The 20,691-nt window shown below is 50.0% G+C and overlaps 2 protein-coding genes across 2 annotated transcripts; one reads left to right on the forward strand and one right to left on the reverse strand.

Annotated features, from left to right (window-relative positions):
- Positions 1 to 242: 242 nt before the first annotated feature.
- Tlnrd1 (talin rod domain containing 1) lies at positions 243 to 3,346 on the reverse strand. The gene has a single exon (XM_006990231.4). The coding sequence runs from the start codon at positions 1,943 to 1,945 to the stop codon at positions 857 to 859; it is 1,089 nt and encodes a 362-aa protein (XP_006990293.1). The 5' UTR covers positions 1,946 to 3,346; the 3' UTR covers positions 243 to 856.
- Positions 3,347 to 11,306: 7,960 nt separating this feature from the next.
- Mesd (mesoderm development LRP chaperone) lies at positions 11,307 to 20,297 on the forward strand. The gene is made up of 3 exons (XM_006990232.4): positions 11,307 to 11,552; positions 16,963 to 17,195; positions 18,990 to 20,297. Exons 1-3 carry the CDS (start codon positions 11,364 to 11,366, stop codon positions 19,246 to 19,248), a joined length of 681 nt encoding a protein of 226 aa, XP_006990294.3. The 5' UTR covers positions 11,307 to 11,363; the 3' UTR covers positions 19,249 to 20,297.
- Positions 20,298 to 20,691: the final 394 nt, after the last annotated feature.

Below are 20,691 nucleotides of genomic sequence, written 5' to 3' on the forward strand. Positions count from 1 at the left end.
AGCCCACCCCCAAGCACTGCTAATCCAATCACATGTCGCCTGCCTTTAGAAATAGATCACATACATTTGTCTTCCTGGGGGGCTAGGATGCTCAGAAGAGTAATTCTTGAGGGGAAAAGTGGAAAAGGTTGGGCGCCGGGGATTCACTTGCCAACCGAAGCAAACCTTTCCCCCACAGCCCCTTCCCACAGATGACCGGCAGCCTGCAGTTAGCGAGAACAGAGCAACTGCAAAAAGCCATCTGAGAAACATAACAATTTAATAGATGAAATAAATACTCCAGTACATGCAGGGTAAAAACTTGACATTGAGGGGGAAAAAAAAATCACTCTATAGTGTAAATTAAAAAATAAAACACACGCTCACAGTAGCTTTCCCCCCCACTTGCAAATCACATGGCAAAGTCATACTCTTATCACACCATGTATACTCTAATTCAACAAAAATAACGACATACAAAAAGGTAGCTACATCCATGTCTAATGAGTGAAAACTGAGGTAACCTTTCTTTTAATTAAAAAGAAGACAGAAATGAACCCATGACCTTTTTCCTGCCCAATTAGTAACTGAGTTGAGAGGCTGGAGTGTGTAAGGGTAATCCTGCAGCCAGCGGACTACCTACCCATCTCTTGCATCTGAGTCCCTACAGTGGGCTGGTAGACACCTGGGCCCTCTGCGTACATGTTAAGTTGTGTGCATGGCCCTGCGTTCTGGAAAATTCCTCTTGAGCATTTAACATGGAAGAAGGGGGAGGGGGGGGTCACCTATGATTTCTTTGGTATAAATGGAGAGGGGAGAAGTAAGTGTCTTCCTTTAGCCTGGGGTGGAAAACGGGGATGGGGGATGGAGTGGGGTGCTAATTCACAGAATTGGAATTCACTGGCGGTAAAGTCCTGGGTGAAGACCTTTCCCTTAAAGCCTGAGATAGCAGGGTGCAGCCTTCAGACACGGCGCAGGCTGAGTTCCTCAGCCTCTCCCTGTGGTCCGACATCTTGGCGCCCCCATCGGGGTGCTGCGCCAGATCCCTGAGGCACTGGGTCAAGAGCACGCAGGCCGACACCACGCTCATGGCGCCACCCAGGATGGCGGTCTGCACCGCCTTGCCTTCGGCGCTCACGGCCGCTGCGCGACCCAGGAATTGAGGCTCAGTGGCGAAGCCCACCAGAGCGCTCACAGCCTGCACCAAGGGCCCGCTGAAGAGCGCGCAGCGGCTGCGGGCCAGCTCGCTGGGCGCCGCCTTCACCTCGCGCACGCATGCCAGCAGCGCCGAGGCGCTGGTGCTCATGCACTTGACGCCCAGCTTGAACTGCTCGCGCGAAAACCGGTCCCGTGACTTGTCACTGGCCAGGGCGCACGCGTCCGTCAGGAACTTGAGGTTGCGAGACAGGCCCTGCGACACCTCCAGCAGCAGCTGTGGGGTCATGTCGGCCAGCGGGGTGGCTCGAAGCACGGCACAGCCCTGCTCCACCTCGTGGCGGCAGCGTGTCACACGGTAGCGGTCCACAAGGCCCGGCTGTGCGGGTTGAGCGCCCGGCGTGGCCACGGCCGCCAGGTAGGCGGCGTGCGCGGAGCACTCGGTCAGCGACACCACCAGGTCGCCCAGTTCCACGAGACTGTCCCCTGCCTCTCCGAAGCGGCCCATGTTGAGCTGGCTCTGCACGTCGTGGGTGAGGATGGACAGCCCCTTGGTGCGCGCGATGATGGTGTCCCGGCACTGCTCGAAGGACTCGGCGCCAGCGCCAGGGGAGGCGGGGCCTTCGAAGAGCACCGGCCGCGCCTCACTCGACAGCAGCAGTAGGTCGGCCACCAGCTGCATCTTGCCCTTGCAGTGATCACAGATCGACACCAGCCTCTTCCGTGGCTGTGAGCTGGCCCCGCCGACGGCGCTCCCAGGAGCCGGAGAAGCCGCCTCGCCAGTGGGTTTCCCGGCGCTGCCGCTAGCCATCGCGCCCAGGGGGCACTGGCATGCCGCTGGGGAGCCCGCTACCACCGCCGCCGCGACTCAGCTGGCCAGGGCCGCGCTGCCTTCCGCGCACCATCATGCCACCCACCGCGGCGGGCACAGAGATCGGGGTGGCGGCGGCCGGGGGGCCGGGCGTCGCGGGGCGGGCCCAAGCCCGCGCGGCAAGCTCTTCGGGGCGCTGTGCACGCTCGCTGGAACCGTGAGCTGGGGCACGGCAGACTCCTAGTCCGCGCCCCTCGCCACGAGCCTACCAGAAAAGTCCCCGCTGCCGGGCTGTCGCCGCCTTCCTGGGCATGGCCGGCCGGGCCGCCGGAGCGGAGAGGGCGGGACGGGGAGGCTGGGAGTTGTCCTTCCTTCCTTCCTTCCTTTGAAATCAAAATCCTCTGCTCCTGGAGGAGCGCGGGCGGCGGCCCCGGCAGGCTTTGCTGTCAGCCGCGGCGCTGCGGCGATCGGGCTCCGCGGCGCACGTGGGCTTCAGGCGCGGCGACCCCGCCAGGCGGCACCGGCCGGCGACGGCGGCCGGGGCAGACGATCGGGGGCGAGCGGCCGCATCTCCGGCTCCGGCTCTTTGGGCGCTGGGCGGCCGCAGGGCCGAGGGCGTGGCTGGCTCTGTGGCGGCAGCGCGTAGTCAGTCGGGCGGGAGGCTGCAACACAGGGCGCTGGGCGGCCGCGCCTTCCCGCCTGGCGGTTCAGAGTGCTCGGCCCGGCGCCGCGGCGGCCCGCCGTCCCCTCCTGAATGGCCCGCGCCCGGCGAGCGGCTGTCGTGGCGACTCCATCCCTGTTCCCCCGCAGAACCCACGGGCCCCGCGCATCCGACGCCCCCAGGGTAGTCGGCTCAGAAGGTGCGCGCGGCTCCTCGGCGACCGACCGGGGCCCCGACTCCTGCCATGTTTGTCAACCAGCAACTTCCGAGCGACCTCCGAGCAACTGAAAGGAAGGGCGGAGACCGCAGGCCAGGGGACACCCGCCTGCCCGCGCGCGGCTGCGGCTTTCGCCTCCTCGCGTCCGCCTCGCCCCCGGCTCGCCGCCGCCACCTCGGCCGTAACCTCCCCGGAGCCTATAGGAATCTTTTGTGTGGCGTCACCGCCTTTCGTTTAAATCCCGCTTCCTCCTCTTGCCCTTCCTCCCGCCCCCTCCGCCGATCCCGGATGCTTGCGCGATGCGCTGCTCCTCCCCCGGGAAGCTGGGGGCCGTGGGAGGACGCCGCGCCCAGCCCCGACGCTGCGGCCCTGGGGCCGGTGGTCCCTGAGTCTAGAGAGGCTGGGAAGCGCGTGTGGTGGGGCAGGCCCGCCCTCGCTCCGCTCCCTGGCGCTGCGCACACCCTGGGGACACCGGGGCGCAGCCGCGAGTGGCCTTACGTAAGCTCTCAGCCAGCCCCGGGGCTTGGTGCTTCCTCCCCGCCGAGGGAGCGAGTGTAAAAGGTGATCTGTTTTGCTTTCTTGAGGAGGAGGCCACTAACTCTCCCCTGTTTCCCCCCCACCCCCGGATTCCAGTTCGAATCTCCGAGATTCGATGACTTTTGCAAGCCTCCCCCCGCCCTTTGTTGTGTTCGACCCTCTCCTGTGCTTGGAACAGGAGTGCTGGTCCTGCTCATGTCCCCACAGCGAGTGGGGCGCAGAGGCAGACCCGGCCGATCAGGAGTTGTGTGACCTTGGGCAACTTCTCTCTCCAAGTCAGGTAGTGTATGGTGACGTGGTTCCAGCTGGCCAGAATTAGTATGTGCCTTGATCAGCAGTTCGCCCTTTCCTGGCTCCATCTATATAATGGAATAATAGCAGCCATTGTTAAGTAACGAGCCTGTCTCTGGAGGAAAACACTGTTATCTCAGGGTTACAGGCTGGGAAACTGGTGGCCCAGATGGCTCCCTGCCCCATATCTAGGGATTAAACCTAGAGCCTTAAACTACTGTAGTTTTATTTATTAATTCAACTTTTATTTATTAATTTTGGAAACAGGATCTGATTAAATTGCCCAGGCTGGCTTTGAACTTCTGATCCTTCTCCCTCAGCTTCTCAAGTAGTTGGGATGACAAGCCTGTGCCATCGGGCCCAGGGGTGAGGTGGACTAAGTGACTTCCTAAACTCCTGACCAGAGCAGAGGGTTAGAAGAGGTGGTCCTCCACCCCCACCGGCCACCCCGTTCCTTCCTTCAGGCCTTCTCTGCAGGAAACGCCTGGAACACCTGGGCCTGCTCCCAGCAAAGCACTCTCCTCTGAACAGTCTGAAGCCTTCTGCTGGTGGTGCTCAGCCAGTGGAAATGTTTGTTCCTCTGTCTCTTCCTAGGACCTCCACAGCCAGTTATAAATGTTATTTATAAGTTGGGTGACCTTCAGATTTATTGTCCAAACCCCAGTAGTTTACAGAGTGAACTATGAGACAAGTTATTAATAAGTTAACAAGGAACAACAGATACAAACCTGGATGGAGAGTCATACTACTCATAACCAAAAAATGCCCTTACAAGTCGTCTCGATTCTAGGTGAACCGACTTTCTCTAAACTGAAGCCAGTAAAACCAATGGCTCTGCAAACAAGTAGTGATTCTGTAGGGTACTCCTTCATATTTTTCTACAAGGGAAAAGCAGAGCAGACTCTTTCCACGGTAACCCATGAATAGCAGTTAGTCTAAGGAACAGTTTCCTTAGCTCTAAAACCTTAAGAAAGGGGCCAGTGAAATGGCTTAGCAGTCGAAGGTACCTTCCAGGAGCCCAACAACTTGATAATTAGTCACTTGGACCTGCATGGAGAAAGAGAATCGTCTCCTCCAAATTGTCCTCTGGCCACTACACGGTGGCATTCACACAAATTCGTACACACACACTAAATGAGTAAAAATTCATAAAATGTAAACAGGCAAAGAGACGTCAAACCTTTCCCCTGTGCTCACTTTATTCCAGGAAGCTGTGGGATCAGAGTATTTTCCCAAACATAGTTGTTGCCCCTGGAGTCCGAGTTCCCTTTTCTTCTGTTGTTACTACAGCCTCTTGTCCCCAGTATATGGCACATAGACTGCCCTCACTTGGTTTGCATCATGGAATTGCGTTTAGCTGTGCAGTTTGGTGGACTAAATTTTTGGCCTTCCTGGCTTCACTATTTTCAGATAGTGCCTCTCTTCCTAAACTAACCTTACCAGGTTCCGCCTTCACCGGCCTTTTGGGTTCTGTTTTTCCTTCTACCATTGTTTACTCACGGTATCTACCATGTGCCAGCCCCTGTTCAAGGCACTGAGTTTATGTAATAGATTGTAATAGGCAGCCTCAGCTTATGAAGATTAGAGTCCAGGAAGGGCAGGTTCACAAGCAAGGCCCCCAGTTACTGTTTGTACAGCTCAGAACAAAATGGGCATCAGACCGAGTACTGCATACCAAGTTTTTCGGTCAAATTGGGCAGACTTATTTTGGTGCAGTCTGACCAATGCTAGGGAAGTAGAGGTGATCTGCAGACCAAAGCAGTGGGAACCAAACCTAAAATGCCCTGCTCTTTCTCGCCTTGCTGGAACTGTGCAGGAACTGTGCCCAGCAACATCCATCTTCAGAAATGTTTCATCTTCCGTGACACTCTACCAGTGAAATAGCATCTCTCTAGTCTCTCTCCCAGTCCCTGGTCATCATCCACTTCTTCCATGAGCTGGATTATTTGAGGTACTCTGTTCTTTTGTGCCTGTCTTATTTCACTACGCATAATGTCCTTAAGGTTAGTCAATGCTATAATGTGTCAGAATTTCCTTTTTAGGGGGAATAATATTCACCTGTACATACTTTGGACATTCATTCCCAAGTTTCATATTACATCCCAGAATTGGTGCCCTAGCAACCAAGCTGTCTGTGGTACACAGTGCCACCCAGTGGTCGGTAAGGAGCAGCGTTGGCCGTAGTTTTCCTTTGGAGCTGTGTTTCCTTGGTTTTATGTTTGTGCTCCCAGACAGTGATATCAGCTGATCTTTCTTACACATTTGCGGACATCACGGTTCATTCTCTTCCTTTGAGTACCGCTCGTGGCCAGGCGTGGTGGCACACACTAGCACTTGGGAGGTAGAGGCAGGAGGATCAGGAGTTCAAGGTCATCTGCAGCTGTGTAGGGAGTTTAAAGCAAACCTGGGTGAGAGGAGACCAAGCCTAAAAACAGCAAATAACACCTCTCCTGGGGAAGAACAATTTACAACTGAAGAATGTGGCCCTATCCCTTTTCTCATCACAGTTGATGCGTAAGAGCATCTCACTGGCTAGGGTTGCAGAATCACCATGGAATAGGGCACCCTCCCTACTTGGTATATTCTCTAGCCCTCTGGCACATCGTGATCCTGTCCAGTGGCACACCTGGGCAACACTTGGGCCTTCACTCCCTCATCATCTCTGTTGTTACTCCTGTAGTGAGCAAGGCAGCTGTGCACAGGCCGAGTGATCCGTTGGCAGGAATGCCTGAGCGTTCAGCTTCCAGTATCTAAGAGGAGGGAATTCCTCCCAGTGTTTCCCAGGGTACCCCGTATGGATAAGATTGCTTGCACCAGCCAACAATTTCATAGCCTCTTCATTCCTCTACTGGCCACGAAGAGAAAAGATGAATCCCAGGATTGAGGGATCACAGGCAGCTAACACTAACTATTCCTGGCCAGGGTACCTGGTGGTTAGTACCTATAGATTGAGCAGGGCTGTTGCTGCCTCCCACAGAGCCTCTCTGGACCGTTAGATACACTTGGGTATGTCTGCCCCTTGTTTCCACTGTACTGTCTGACCAGTGTGGGTGAAGCCATGGCCATGCTGTTTGGGACTATAGGCCCAGCTCCCTCAACAACCCTGTCGAGCTATGAAGAGTGGAGCTGGTATCTATTCTCTCCCACATCCGATGCCTTGCATAGTCATCAGCCAGTGTTGATGGCATTCAGTTGTCAGGCCTTCTCTCAGTTTGTTAAAGGGTTAGTGTTTGGCACCATTGGCCTACCCACCAGGTCCTAGGCCTAATTGATTGAGTGTGCCATTCAGTTTCTCCAATGTTTTGGATGTTGCTCAAGCAAAATTTCAGGGAGTGCTAGAAAGTACCATCTACTTCCTTTCCTGTGGGGAACAGAGGCCAGCCTGAGCCCAGGCTCATGCTCTCATTAAACCCAAGATGCTCTTGGAGGTGGGGTGAGTGTGCACCACAGAGCCTGGCCCCTCATTAAGGCCATGAACACAATCTCACTTCTGGCCCCTTGTAGGCGGAAGTTTCTCCAGTCCCACCCAGCCCCACCGTCCTGCAGCCGCTTATAAAATAATCACTCAGAGGCCTATATTAATTACAAACTGTATGGCCAAGGGCTTGAGTTTCTTGCTAGCTAGCTCTATCATCTTAAACTAACCCATTTATTAATCTATGTTTGCCACATGGCTGTGGCATTACCAGTCTGCTGGCATGTTGTTCCTTGGGTGATGGGCTGGCATCTCTCCTGCCTCTCCTTCCTCTCCTTTCTTCTTCTGATCTCTCTCTTGGATTTCCCACCTGGTTATAACCCGACTTGCCATAGGCCAGAGCAGCTTGTTTATTAACCAGTCATAGCAACACATATTCACAGCACACAGAAAGACCATCCCACAGCAGCCCCTCTTCTCCAGTTCTATATTGCTCTGCCTCAGACCTGCTTTGGATTCCAGTGCAATCTGAGTGCTCCTGGCTCCAGATTTTTGTTTGTTTGTTTGCTTGCTTGTTTTTTGAGACAGAGTTTCTCTGTGTAGTTTTGGTGCCTGTCCTGTATCTCACGCTGTAGACCAGACTAGCCTCAAACTCACAGAGATCCGCCTGCCTCTGCCTCCCAAGTGCTGGGATTAAAGGCATGAGCCACCACCGCCCAGTTCTGGCTCCAGATTTTGCAATCTATTTCTGTATTGGTCTTAGTGTTATTGTGCCAAAAGCCTCACTGCTAACCCAAATGGTACCTTGCATGGGAGAAGAAAGACATCAGGGAAGAACATGTCCTGTATTGCTGGACCCAGATTTTTGTCTGCATGGCTATACTAGCTATTTGACCACAGTTGAATGATTCTGGAATCAAAACAAGTACAGGGGCTGGGGGTGGGGAGATGGTTTAGTGGGTAAAATACTTGCTGAGCAAATACGGGTCAGCCCTCAAGGAGACAGAAACTGGAATCTTTGTAGTAAGCCAACTAGCCAGGCTAGCAGAAATGACAAAGTCCAGGTTTGAAGAAAAGACCCAGCCTCAGTGTATAAGGTGGAAAGTGATGGAGACACCAGATGTTAACCTCTGGCCTTCACATGACACACACACACACACACACACAGAGAGAGAGAGAGAGAGAGAGAGAGAGAGAGAGAGAGAGAGAGAGAGAGAGAGAGAGAGAGAAGAAATAAGTACAGATACTCATCATGGCATGATCACTTTAGCCCCTCCTGGAATCTATGTAGAATTCACAGTAGATGGCTTATCTCCTCTGCTAGGGCAAAGCCTCTGATACAATGCAGAGAACTACAGGTTCACCTTCCTGTGTGTTTCACCTGCCTAACAAGCCATTGGTAAATAATTCCTTCAGAGTTGAACTGGTCCAAGTTCCAAAACACCAAAATATACTTAAAGTATCCAAGTGCTGAAAATGCAGTTGCTCCAGATGTTTTCACATCAGTGGAGTGGGAGCCAGATGGGTTTCCTCCTCAGATGACAGTCAGTAGCCCTGGAACTTCTGACTTGTTTCAACAATTGCAGTACAATACTAAAAAAAAAAAACCCTTTTATTCTCTGTAACTAGATATTGTGGGCCAAGAAAACCAGCATTTTTTTCAACTTACCTTGGCAGTTGGCAGAATGAATGACCAGGGTGACCCCGCCCTGCAGAGCACATGATCAGCCACAGCTGTGCGTGTTTTTTAGCATGACTGTGCCAGGACAGAGCTCCAAGCCACTGGGTGGAGCAATGTGCCCCTGGGAGAAGGCTCATGACATTTCCCCTATGATTTCAGAAAAGAAAAAAATTCCTCTTTTTCGCTTATGAGTTGTTTCTGCACAATGTCAATGTTTATGCATATCTGTGCATGAATATGGAAAATGTTAGCCTCTGCTGCAATGGGATAAATGCACACCACATTTGACCTTAGAGTGAAAGTCAAATAAGGCACATATTGCTAGTTAGCTGCTGTCTTAACCTCCACTTTATGCTTTCCCCTTCATAACAAGCCTAATTTTATTTGTGCTGGTAGCAAATCCAGCTAAAGAACAATTCCTCATGCCCTCTCAGAGAGGTAGACTCCAGCCAACGAGACCAGAAGCGCTGTGCACAATTCCTAAATAGGATGCTTAAAATAAGTTGATCCTACTGAAAGACATTCTCCCTTCAGCTTGGCTTCTTTCCCATTTCCATTGATTGGAATGTCATCTGATGGCCAGAGCACCAGCAGCTATCCTGGACCTTTTGATGACCTTGAGGATGGGAACTCCAGACCAGTGTGATGAGGTAGTATGAAAAAGAAGTCTGGATGACTCGAGACACCCTATTACACTCAGTTTCCACCAACTTCTGTGAAGGAGTATCAGTCCTAAGAAAGACTTTTGTTTAAACATTTTGGATAGGGTTTGCACTATCTGAAACCTATTAATCATATCTATCCAAAGCACAGAGAAAAGTGTGTGTATGTGGGGGGGGGGGAGTAGTAATAATGCTCATGTGTAGGGACAACCAACCAACAAACAAACCACTGGCAGAGTAGTGAAGGATACTTTATGATGGATGTGATAGCCCACGCCTTTAATCTCATCACTTGGGAGGCCAAGTCAGGTGGAGCTCTGAGTGGGAGGCCAGCCTGGTCTACAGAGTGAGTTCCAGGACAGCCAGGGGCTCAACAGAGAGACCCCGTCTTGAAAAGCCAGAAAACAAAAAAGCAGAACTATACAACAGTAAAGAGATGAAATACTCAAGGACTCCAGTATGCTTAGTAATTCACACACTGTGCTGACATAAACAGTGAAAACCATTCTTGAGATACTTCCACATTTGTAAACATGGAAATGAATTGTATGCAGCATGTGATACCTTGGGGTAAGAAAACTATATTATTATGTTTGAATATTGTCCAACTATACCAAGGTTTCATGACTTATTATATAACTTGAAATTTTAAAGAAATCAGATGTGCCACTAAAAGTTTATGAAACTTTAAGGTGTCTCTGACCACAAATATTTTCTTTTTATTTCTGAAAAGCTTTGTGGTCAAAATCTTGTGAAATAAAAAAAAAAAAAAGTGTGATTTTTATCTTAAAGATTAGAGCCACAGTAATAAGTGGAAATCACTTTTGTTTGTTTGTTTTTTAAAAGAGTTTCTTTGTGTAGCCTTGGCTGTCCTGAAACTAGCTCTGTAGACCAGGCTAGCCTGGAACTCGATCTGCCTGCCTCTGCCTCCTAGGTGCTGGGATCACCACTGCTTGGTTGAGACAGGAACTACTTTAAACAATAAAAAATGGTTAAAATTAATAATTTAATTTTTTTCAATATTTATTGACAGCGGTATTGAAAGATGGGTGTGTTGAATCGTCTATGGGACAAAATGACAATCGATCCTTTATTTTCGGACTTGGAAAAAAGTTGCCCTGGCTGTGGTTAGCTTTTTAGCTGGAAGTTCTCGTGGGAAATTGTTAGGAAGTGAGGCTGAAAGTCCACACCCTGAAAAGGGCCTCTTTAGGGTCACGGCATTTTGCATCTCTTCCCCTCTCATTCATTTCACAGGCAAACAGCTGAGGCTTCAAGGACGCTGTTTGGCAGTTTCTGCAGGCCCTGAGGGAACTTTCAGATCTGACTAGCGAATGAGAGACAAAAAGGTTGACTTCTAACAAAATCCACCCCTCCAAATCGTAAAAGCACAGTCCAGCAAGACCCAGCTAGGGTAGACCTTTGGGCCAGGCCAAGGGGAGGAGCCCGTGGGGCGGAGCCTGGTGAGGGGGAGGAGCCGGTGGGGTAAAAGCGGGAGGAGGAACAGTTGGTGCCCAGCCCGGTGAAGTCCTAGAGCCATGGGGCGGAGTCTGGAGAGGAGGCGGAGATCTAGGGGCGGAGTCAGGAGGGGGAGTCGCGGGGCGGAGCCTGGTGATGAGGGGGTTGGGGCGGAGCCTGAGGTTGGAGGCCTCAAGGGAAGGCTGCTGTGGGGCGGAGCCATGGTGAGGGGGCGGGGCTTCGGGAGGAGGTCAGGACTGGAGGAAATGATGGGCCGAGGCGGGGCGCCGTAGGCTGCGGGCGGCGGGGAGGCTGAGGACCCGAGGGTGGGACTGGGGGCGTTAGCACTGGGCGTAGTTCTGCTCAGGACACTCCAGGGGCGGAGTCGGAAGCCAGGGGGCGGGGCGGGGCGGGGCGGGGGCGAGGCCCGGGCTCCTGGAGTTCGCGCGCTGTCTGCGCAGGCCCAGTGTGCGCGCCGTCGCTACGCCGGGCGGCTAACATGGCGGCCTCCAGGTGGCTGCGCGCGGCCCTTCTGTTTTTGTGTGCCTCGGACCTTCTGCTGCTCCCTTCTCCTGGGGCCTGCGCGGCCGAGACGCCGGGCGAAGCCACCCCACCTCCGCGGAAAAAGAAGAAGGACATCCGCGATTACAATGATGCCGACATGGCGCGACTTCTGGAGCAGTGGGAGGTCCGTGCTGCCCTCACTCCCGGGCCTGTCTCCGTCCAGAGCCCTTCTCCCTAACCCTTACTCCCTTGGTCTTGTGACCCTCTGACTTCTGCCCCCTGATTTCTTGCCCCGTCCTGTACCCAGGGCCCTTACTGACGGTCTCAAGTTGATGCTGACCACCTCCCCCTCCCGTGCCCGCCTTCATTCCACCGTGGCTCCGGCCTCTCTCCCCAGTGTCCTCTCCACTGCCGTGGCTTCCCGGCCACTCCAGTCAGAATCTGGCCTCTTACCAGTCAAGCCCCACTTTCCCTGCTGTGCCCCGGTGGTCTCTACATTGAGCCGGCAAACAGGGAGAGGGCGCTCCCTCACTCCTCCTCCTGTTCCGGAGTGAGTGGGTTGTGAAAGTTGTCTCTCGAGAACGTTTTTTTTTTTTTTTTTTAGCTTTGACAGAGATCCTTCCAAATATAGAGAGGGTTTCCGACTCCTTTTGGTTTATGTTCCTGCTGGGGATTTTGTAATTTCGTGGGTGGATTTATTTTACAGGTGGGGAGAGCTAAGGCATCTCATAGGGAACCCAGGTTTTTCATTCAAGGGAGCAGTGGACTTGTTTTGTGAGAGGCTGTTTTCTGATCCGTTACTTGTGTGCACTGGGGTGTGTAGTCCCAGTGAGTGTGAATAAGGTGCTAAGGGGCGGCTCCGAAAGTGATTGTACTGTCCTATTTGATTTGCACAGCTGATGGACAGGAGTCACACAACTGTACTCACTGTGTAACTTTGGGCAGGTTGTCTCTTTCTGCAGGAGAACTCCCAAGGTTTGTTTCCGATGCTGATGTTTTAACTTGTAGCTAACTCTGTATATTGGATGGGGGTAAAGACTATTGGGCATAAGCTTAAGACAGCCGCCTGCCGAGTTTGAGTAGAAGGGGACTCCTGTTTTCATGTTATCTGTACCCGACAGAAAAACTGGAGTAGTGGGGCCATGGTAGTGCATGTTTGTAATTCCAGTACTTAAGAAGCTGGTGCAGGAGGCTAGCCTGAGTCAACCCTGAGCTACATAGTAAATTTCAAACACAGTGAGATCCTGTCCCAAAAAGAGAAAAGAAAAATTAGAGAAGATTTGAGTGGGTGTGTATGACTAATGGGGAATCCCCTTATTCTCTTCTCAATTTTAAACTTTTTTGGACTCTAGTAAACAATGCCTTTTAATCTGCCCAAGTGAGACCCTTACCTTGTGAGAAGATTTGCCATGGACAATGTTCAGACACTGAGGAAGAGGAGGTTGCAGAAATAAGCAAGGCATCGTTAGAATAGTGGAAATAACCGTAGTTTACCAAAACAAAAATGGTTGGCTCCTATAAAGATAAGATGCTGTGGGAACACTAGAAGGCTGCAGGGAAGAGACTGCATTTTAGACAGGATAAAGAGAGCATGTGAGAAGAGTCTGAGAGAGACCTGGATCCTGGGCAGAATAGCAGAGACCAACAGGTCAACATACACTTAAACTTGTGAATTTGGTCTGGTAGAGAACTCTGCCTATGTGCCTCAGCATGTGTGTGAAGGTCAGAGAACAGGTTGGGTGTAGGTGATCAGTTCTTTCCTCCCACCATGTGGGTCTTGGGGAATTGAACTCAGGTCATCCAGTGTGCCCAAGCAAGCATCTTTACCCACATAGCCCTTTGAAGATATTTGTCTATCTGTTGTATACATTTTTTCTGTTTATTAGTTGATATTCTTGTTTGTTTGTTTGTTTGTTTTTGTTGTTGTTTGGTTGGTTTTTGAGATAGGGCTTCTCTGTGTAGCCTTTGGCTGTCCTGGAACTTGCTCTGTAAACCAGGCTGGCCTTGAACTCACAGGGATCTGCCTGCTTCTGCCTCCCGAGTGCTGGGATTAAAGGCATATGCCACCATTACCTTATTAGTTGATATTTTACTGTTAGTAATTCATTTTTTGTTTTTTGTTTCTCCTTTATGTCAGGATGGACAAATCCACTTAAACTTGTGAATTTGGTCTGGTACAGATCTCTGTACTTTAGTTTCCTTATATGCATGATGGAAGTGTTGGTGTTCGTCTCAAAGCAGTTGCAAGTATTAACTGAGAAAACTGGAAGGACTTGGAAGAGTACAATTCACAATCAGTATCCAGTATCAGCTAATTAATTTATCCAGGTCGTATCTGAAGCAAAGCAATAGTGAGTGAAGGTTACTGGGAACCAGGCCAGTGAGGTCTCGAATACCATAGGGCCTGTACTGTATTTAGAAGTAATGAATAGGTAGATCTGATGGGGATGAAAGTTGTCTTACCCGGATATTACAACCTGTTTCTAATCTTTTTTTATGAAAACATAATTTTAGTGGCTGTAATCAGTACAGATGGACTTTTAAAAGTTGTATTTGTTTCCTCTGATAGCTGTTAAGCAGTTCCCCATGTGCTGTCTTTCTAGCTATACTTTTAAGCAAGTTTAGAATGTGCCCTGGAGCTGTAGAGGAGAGGTAGTGACTCTGTTTAGAATGTGCCCTGGAGCTGTAGAGGGGTTTTGAAGGAGAGGTAGTGACTCTGGAAAGTGGAGGGATGGGTGAGCTGGGAGGGCTCTGAAGTCTGCTACACGGTATCTCCTTTAATCCTCTCTCTTAGGTGATAAGGGAGGTTCTGTTTCCTGAAGGCTGACCTTGAGGCATCTAGAAGCAATTTGCCCAGGGTCACAGCAGGTTAGCCTAGTTAGAACTCTGTCATTTGACCTCAGAGCCTCTCTTTGACCCACTTAGCGACACTGCTGCACATGTTAGTAGTGTGCACTGTGCAGGTGGACTAAGATGAGGATGTTACGTGTGAAGCCGAAAGCCTGCACGATTGACACACGAGGGAGAAATATGATCTTGTGACCCTCATCTACTGCTCAGCTTTCTCCAGAGGGAAGTGTGTGACCCTCATCTTCTGTTTCTGTGAACCAAGGCATGCCTTGTTTTGCCAGCTGCCATGCAGATTGAGCTACTATATGTAGACACTGTAGATGTGAGCTCCCTTCCCAGCAGCCCTGGTTCTCCTCTGAGATCTTCTCCTCAGTGGGATCTTCAAGTCAGTGAGTGCTCTCACTCCTTCCTAATCATATGAATGTCTCCTGAGGGTCCTGCGTCAGGTTTGTGCAGAGGAGGTGAGGACTCTGTGTTAAAACTGATGCTGAGTCTCAAGTGGCACAGGAAATAAAGATGTGATTTCATTTTCTGTGGAGGCCAGAGGGATTGAAAAGCCAGAAAATAGATTTGACTTTGGCATTAGGTCTTCTGGTTCATGTGTAAATTGCGCTTGTTCTTTGAGAATCATCTGATTCCTTGAGTGGAGAACTTAAGCAGTTTGCTCTGAAGGTTGGAGATAAAATTTGTCCAGATGAAATATTCTAGTAACTCAGCAAATAGTAGCTATTATCAAGGCCCCTAAAAGAAGCTAGTCCAGGACAGGCTCCAAAGCTACAGAGAAACCCTGTCTCGAAAAACAAAAAAAAAAAAAGAAGAAGAAGAAGCAAGTTCAGCTTGGTTGTCTGCAGACAGCTGTGGGGCTTGGAGAAACCAGTTGAAAGGTCAAGACTGCGTGCAGTTGAGTGTGTGTGTGTGTGTGTGTGTGTGTGTGTGTGTGTGTGTGTGTGTGTATTTGTGTGATGCACACCTGTAGTTCCATTCCAGCATGTGTCCTGCTCCATCGAGCTCCACCTTGTACCCATGGAGCAGGGTCTCTCATTGAACCTGAAGCTCAGTGAGTGGCCAGAAGACTCCAGCCATTTTCCTTACTCCAACCCCAGTGCTGGGATCGTAAGCCTGAGAAGCCACGCCAGCTTTCAAGCTGGTGTTAGTTTAGTTTGTGTTAGCCACAGGTCAGAGAACAAGTTGGGTGTGGGTGGTCAGTTCCTTCATGCCACCGTGTGGGTCCTGGGGATTATACTCAGGTCATCCGGTGTGCCAAGGCAAGTGACCTTTACCCACTGAGCCAACTCAACAGCCTTTGGGGGATTTTCATTTGTCTGTTGTGTGCATTCCTTCTGTTTATTAGTTATTCTATGTACTGGCTATTTATGGATGTTCTACTGTTAAAAATGGATTCTTTTTTTCTCTCATTTCTTTATATCAGTATGGACTTTTGGGTAGCTATAAATCCTTGCTATTATTTTGATGTTCATATTATTCCAAATTTGGTCCTTGAGCTGCTTCAGGTTGGTGTCTGTGTCATTCTGACGTGGTGTGTGAGTCACTGAGCACGTCCTCCTGATGCAGGGAGATATTTGAGGGTTCATTTTTGTTTCACATGCAATGATTAGGCTTTTCTTCAAGGAACCTACATTTTAATATTTTTACCCGTCTACCTGTCGAATCAATCTGTGCCTACAATTCCAGTCTGCTCCAAGGTTCACCCTTCCTCCTTCCATGTTTGCCTCTTCCCCCAAGTGAGGAATCTGCTGTAGTCACCCTCAGCATGTCTGCACCTTTGCCTCTTCCCCCAAGTGAGGAATCTGCTGTAGTCACCTTCAGCATGTCTGCACCTTTGCCAGCTCCTAGAATCCAGTGAAGATGCTTTCAGAATTGGTAGGTCACACCACTGCATAGAGCAGACCTGGACCTGGGATTTAACATCTGTGTGCAGTGGATTGCAGGTGTTGAGGTTTGTTTGTTTTGTTCTGCTGGGGATGGAACCCAGGACTCTGGGCATGCTAGAAAAGCATCTGTCACTGAGCCCACAGAGAGTTTTGAATAGTGTAACCCACACCTTACTAAAATACAGAACTAATGAGTCGACGGTATTACAAACCATCACACCAGATGTTCCTTCATGTTCTTCCCAGTCTGACCCACCTCACATCTTTCTCCTGAGGCAATCAGTGTTCTAATTTCTGTCCCCCACATTCGTTTTACCTGTTCTTGATACTGAAACAAATGGGATTGTATAGTATGTCTTTTGTGCCTGCCGTGTGTTATGTTTTAAAAAGAAAGTTGTCGTAGTGGTGCTGGAGATTGACCACAAGGCCTTGCACATTCTAGGCAGGCACTCTCCCGCTAAGCCACATCCCCAGCTGTTTTGTAGTCAAGATCTTGCTAAGTTGCTTAAGTTGGCCTTGAATTCTCCATCTTTCTCCTTGATCTACTGAGTCATTACTCACTTTAGCCAGTATGCCTGTATTTGGGATTTGTTATAGGTATATTTGATTTTCATGGCTAGGTGGCATCCATAACAATACCTAATGTGGCTGTTTTTATATTCCACCAAGTTGGGTAGGTTCTTTGAGAATGAAAACATCATAGAAACCTGTATGATACAGGACCCCTGAGCTGTTAAGGGAATCTTGCGTGTGTAGTAATTTGGTGGTGTGTACCCCTGCTTCTGACATCCTGGGCAGTATCTGTGCCATTGTAGAGTGATGGCAGGGTTAATGCTCCCTCTCTCCTGGCAGAAAGACGATGACATAGAAGAAGGAGACCTTCCAGAGCACAAGAGACCCTCTGCACCTGTTGACTTCTCCAAGCTCGACCCAGGCAAGCCTGAGAGCATCTTGCAGATGACAAAGAAAGGGAAGACCCTGATGATGTTCGTCACCGTGTCAGGGAACCCCTCCGAGAAGGAGACAGAAGAGATCACCAGCCTATGGCAGGGCAGCCTCTTCAATGCCAACTATGATGTTCAGAGGTAGAGACCCCAGGCTAGGCTACTTTTTTGGGTTTTGGGGGAGGGGTGGGTTCACTCCTCATACTTAAAAAGATCCTCCTGCCTCTGCCTCCCCGGCACTGGGATTACAGCTTCCTGTCACCTCACCAGGGGGTGTGCTAGGGATTTTTCTGGGGCTGAAGCAGGGTGTCCTTTTTGGTAGTCTTCCCAAGGACCTTAGACCTTTCCTGTCTATGAGTTCCTTTAAATTTATTTCAATATTTTTTTCTTTAAATATTTGTTTTTTGTTGCTGTTTTTTTGTTTTGTTTTTGGTGTTTTGGTTTTTGTTTTTGTTTTTGTTTTTTTTCCACCAGTAAGTTTGTTTTAATATCTTGTTTGGTGTTGAAAGTTTTGTTTATCTTTGTCTCTAACTTTTACTTCATCAGAATAAAGAGTTGTATTGCTTAGCCTCTTAGGATGAATGAGTTACAGCTCTACAATCCATGGTGTCGATACATGCAGCTGTAGTAGGTGACTGATAAATAACTAATGTGAAGAAGTCTGTTTTCAAAGACCATATGATCTTAAAATACAATGTGGAAGATTCTACTTTATATATATTTCATAGAGTTTACTTTTGATCATGTTCACCAGCCTCCACCCCCTCCTGTATCCATCCTTACCACCCTCTCTTCCCTTCCCATCCATGAGTGTCCTTTTTTTTTTAAAGATTTATTTATTTATTATGTAGACAGTGTTCTGTTTGCATGTATCCCTGCAGGCCAGAAGAGGGAGCCAGATCTCATTACAGATGGTTGTGAGCCACCATGTGGGTGCTGGGAATTGAACTCAGGACCTCTGGAAGAACAGCCAGTGTTCTTAACCTCTGAGCCATCTCTCCAGCCCCGTGTCCTATTTTTTTTAGAGCCTGCTTTTTCTCCTTAGCAATAGTTCTGAAAGTCTAGGTCTCCAGACGCCTTAAGAAAGTAAGGAAGTGATGAGAAAGAATGGGAGTTTTGAGAGTGCACAGGCCAGCATGCCTTCTGTAACCTCATCAGAGCCATGTCTTGGTGATGACTGCTCTCTGATGGAAGCCTTGCTGCTGAGGGGGGCAGCTGTGGAGTGCTCAGAAACAGAAGCGCCATGCTTCTGGACATGCTTTTGTGTGTTTCCCGGACCCATGCTGTCCCTGTGCTTCCTGGGCCCTGCCGAGAGGGCCTAAGCTGAGCTGCTTGCTTCTGACCGTGGTAGTTAGGATTTCTGCCTGCTTAGAGGTGTCCCGTGGGCCTTGAGGAAGACCCTGTAGTACCTGCTCTAAGCCAGTGCCTGTTAGCCTTCTCAGCAAAGGCTTTTTGTCAAACAAAACTAACTAGAGACTTCAGGACATGAAAAGGCTGGGCACAGTGGCGGGTGCCTGTAACCTCAGCACTTGGGGGTGAAGTCAGGAGGATCTGAAGTTCAAGGTCATTTTCCTATGAAGTCATCTTGAGCTACATGAGACCATTTATCAGGGAAAAACAAAACAACCCCCCCCCAATATGTAAAACAGAGATAGACATAACATTTCAGGGACTGTGCCCCTCCACAGCCCCGGAAGGAGTTTTTCTTTTATAGTCTCATTTATGCCTTAGGAACACCATCATCTGCTTCTGTCTAGATCCAAGCAGGATGCTTGTTTAAAGCTCAGCCAATATTAAAGTCAGCAGCCACTTGGCCCAAGGCAGTACAATACGGTGTTCTGTGTTGGTGTGGAATTGAAGTCTGGTTATGGGCCCCGACTTTCTCTGACCCTTGGCACCTCACTAGCATTGCTAACTGGGGGCTTCTCTGTTTAGGTTCATCGTGGGATCAGACCGTGCTATTTTCATGCTCCGGGATGGGAGCTATGCCTGGGAGATCAAGGACTTTCTGGTCAGCCAAGACAGGTGTGCTGATGTCACTCTAGAGGGACAGGTGTACCCTGGCAAAGGAGGAGGAAGCAAGGAGAAAAATAAGACAAAGCCAGAGAAGGGTAAAAAGAAGAAAGAGGGAGATGCCAAACCACGGGCTTCCAAGGAAGACAACCGAGCTGGGAGCAGAAGAGAAGACCTCTAGCCAGGCGGTACGCTTCCCGCCGGGCAGGCAGGACCACACAGCCAGCCCCTTGCAGGCCCGTGAGACAAGCGGGTGCAGGAACCTGCATACCAGATGACATTCTCATGTCTTCTAGAAAGGGTCTGTGCATGACCTCTGGTCAGTATCACAGTTACTGTATGAAGAAGGCTTTACATGTGAAGGCAGGCTTTGTGATTGGTAGTGGACACTGGCAAGTCATGCTAACTGTGGCATCACCTGACATGGAAACTTGATGGATGTTTTGTACCTCTTACATCTGGTGAGTCCTCAGAGTACCACTCCCTCCCTCTTCCCTGCATCTGATGTGTCTGTGTCTTAAAGGCCTCATCAGCCGAGCCGAGAACCTGTGGCTTGACTGAGGCAGGCATGGACTGCAGTTAGTGAAGATAACATACTGTGTGTGCAGTGCAGCTGACTGCACACCCGGGATCCAGACAACAAGCTCGTTATAGGAAGTGATGCAGATCACGAGGCAGTGCCGCTCCGATCCCAAGGAATCATTTCAGGTGGCTTCAGTGCTCCTCCTCGGGTCAGGGATCCACTGTCTGTCAGTCTCCCTGTGGTTGTAGAGGGAATGCTGGGAGCAGAGGAGGGTGTGGTGCTTCCGTTGAGGGCTCGTGCTCTTGTGGCCCGACAACTGTCAAGCTGGTGAGGAGGAGGGACCAGCAGCAGCTCCATAGAGTGGACCTCATCTCCAGTATTTCTGAGTGGTTTTCTGTGATAAAGTGCCTAACCTTGTGCTTTCGTATGGTACTCCTGGTGTGCTGCTGCTCTTCACATCTGGGTTTTGCTGTTCGTAGGTTGAAGCCTATCTAAAGGAACATTTCTGTGAGGATGCCTTTTCTAGGAACTTTAAAACTGCAGTTGTGATTTGAAACTCAAAACAGAACATGTACACATCCGTGGCTAGAAATACCCCTGTCAGAGTGTTGCCGTGTGAAATGCCCTACCCTGCTGCCAATACTCCTTCCAGTGGAGCTACTGTTGATCATTGGTTTTCCAAAATAAAGTACGTTTACCAGCTTCCAGTGGCGTGTAGTCTGTCCTCTTTTTGGTTCCTATTCATGTTTCTCTTAGTGAGCCATGCCCTCTCCCTCCCCAGCTCAGGACACAAACTACTGAGCCTCTTCAGAAAGAGGCTTTTCTTGGTCCTTGTTGTGAGCCTGGGAAGATGATCTGCTGCTGTCCTGGTTGAGGGTGCTGCCAATTCAGGACAGGCTGGGATAGGGTGGGTACTCAGCTTGGTGGTATCTGAGCCCAGCAAATCTGAGACAAGCCACATCCCTGAGGTTTTTCTGTTTTCACATGAGGCAGTTGATTGGCTACTGTCTTGTCTGTAGCTGTGATGTTCTTGTCCCATAGCTGAAAGCCTTCACGCTGCTGACACAAGGCTGTCACTGCTTTCTGTGAATGTGTAGCCAC

This window comes from Peromyscus maniculatus, chromosome 1 (assembly GCF_049852395.1).
Source record: "Peromyscus maniculatus bairdii isolate BWxNUB_F1_BW_parent chromosome 1, HU_Pman_BW_mat_3.1, whole genome shotgun sequence".
Classification (NCBI taxonomy): Eukaryota; Metazoa; Chordata; class Mammalia; order Rodentia; family Cricetidae; genus Peromyscus; species Peromyscus maniculatus.

Excerpts from the sequence above, each read along its gene's own strand:
- Tlnrd1 (XM_006990231.4), bottom strand. The coding sequence starts at position 1,945 with ATGGCTAGCGGCAGCGCCGGGAAACCCACTGGCGAGGCGGCTTCTCCG.
- Mesd (XM_006990232.4), top strand. The coding sequence starts at position 11,364 with ATGGCGGCCTCCAGGTGGCTGCGCGCGGCCCTTCTGTTTTTGTGTGCC. Across the intron at positions 11,553-16,962 it reads GACTTCTGGAGCAGTGGGAG|AAAGACGATGACATAGAAGA; the intron begins GTCCGTGCTGCC and ends CTCTCCTGGCAG. Across the intron at positions 17,196-18,989 it reads GCCAACTATGATGTTCAGAG|GTTCATCGTGGGATCAGACC; the intron begins GTAGAGACCCCA and ends TTCTCTGTTTAG.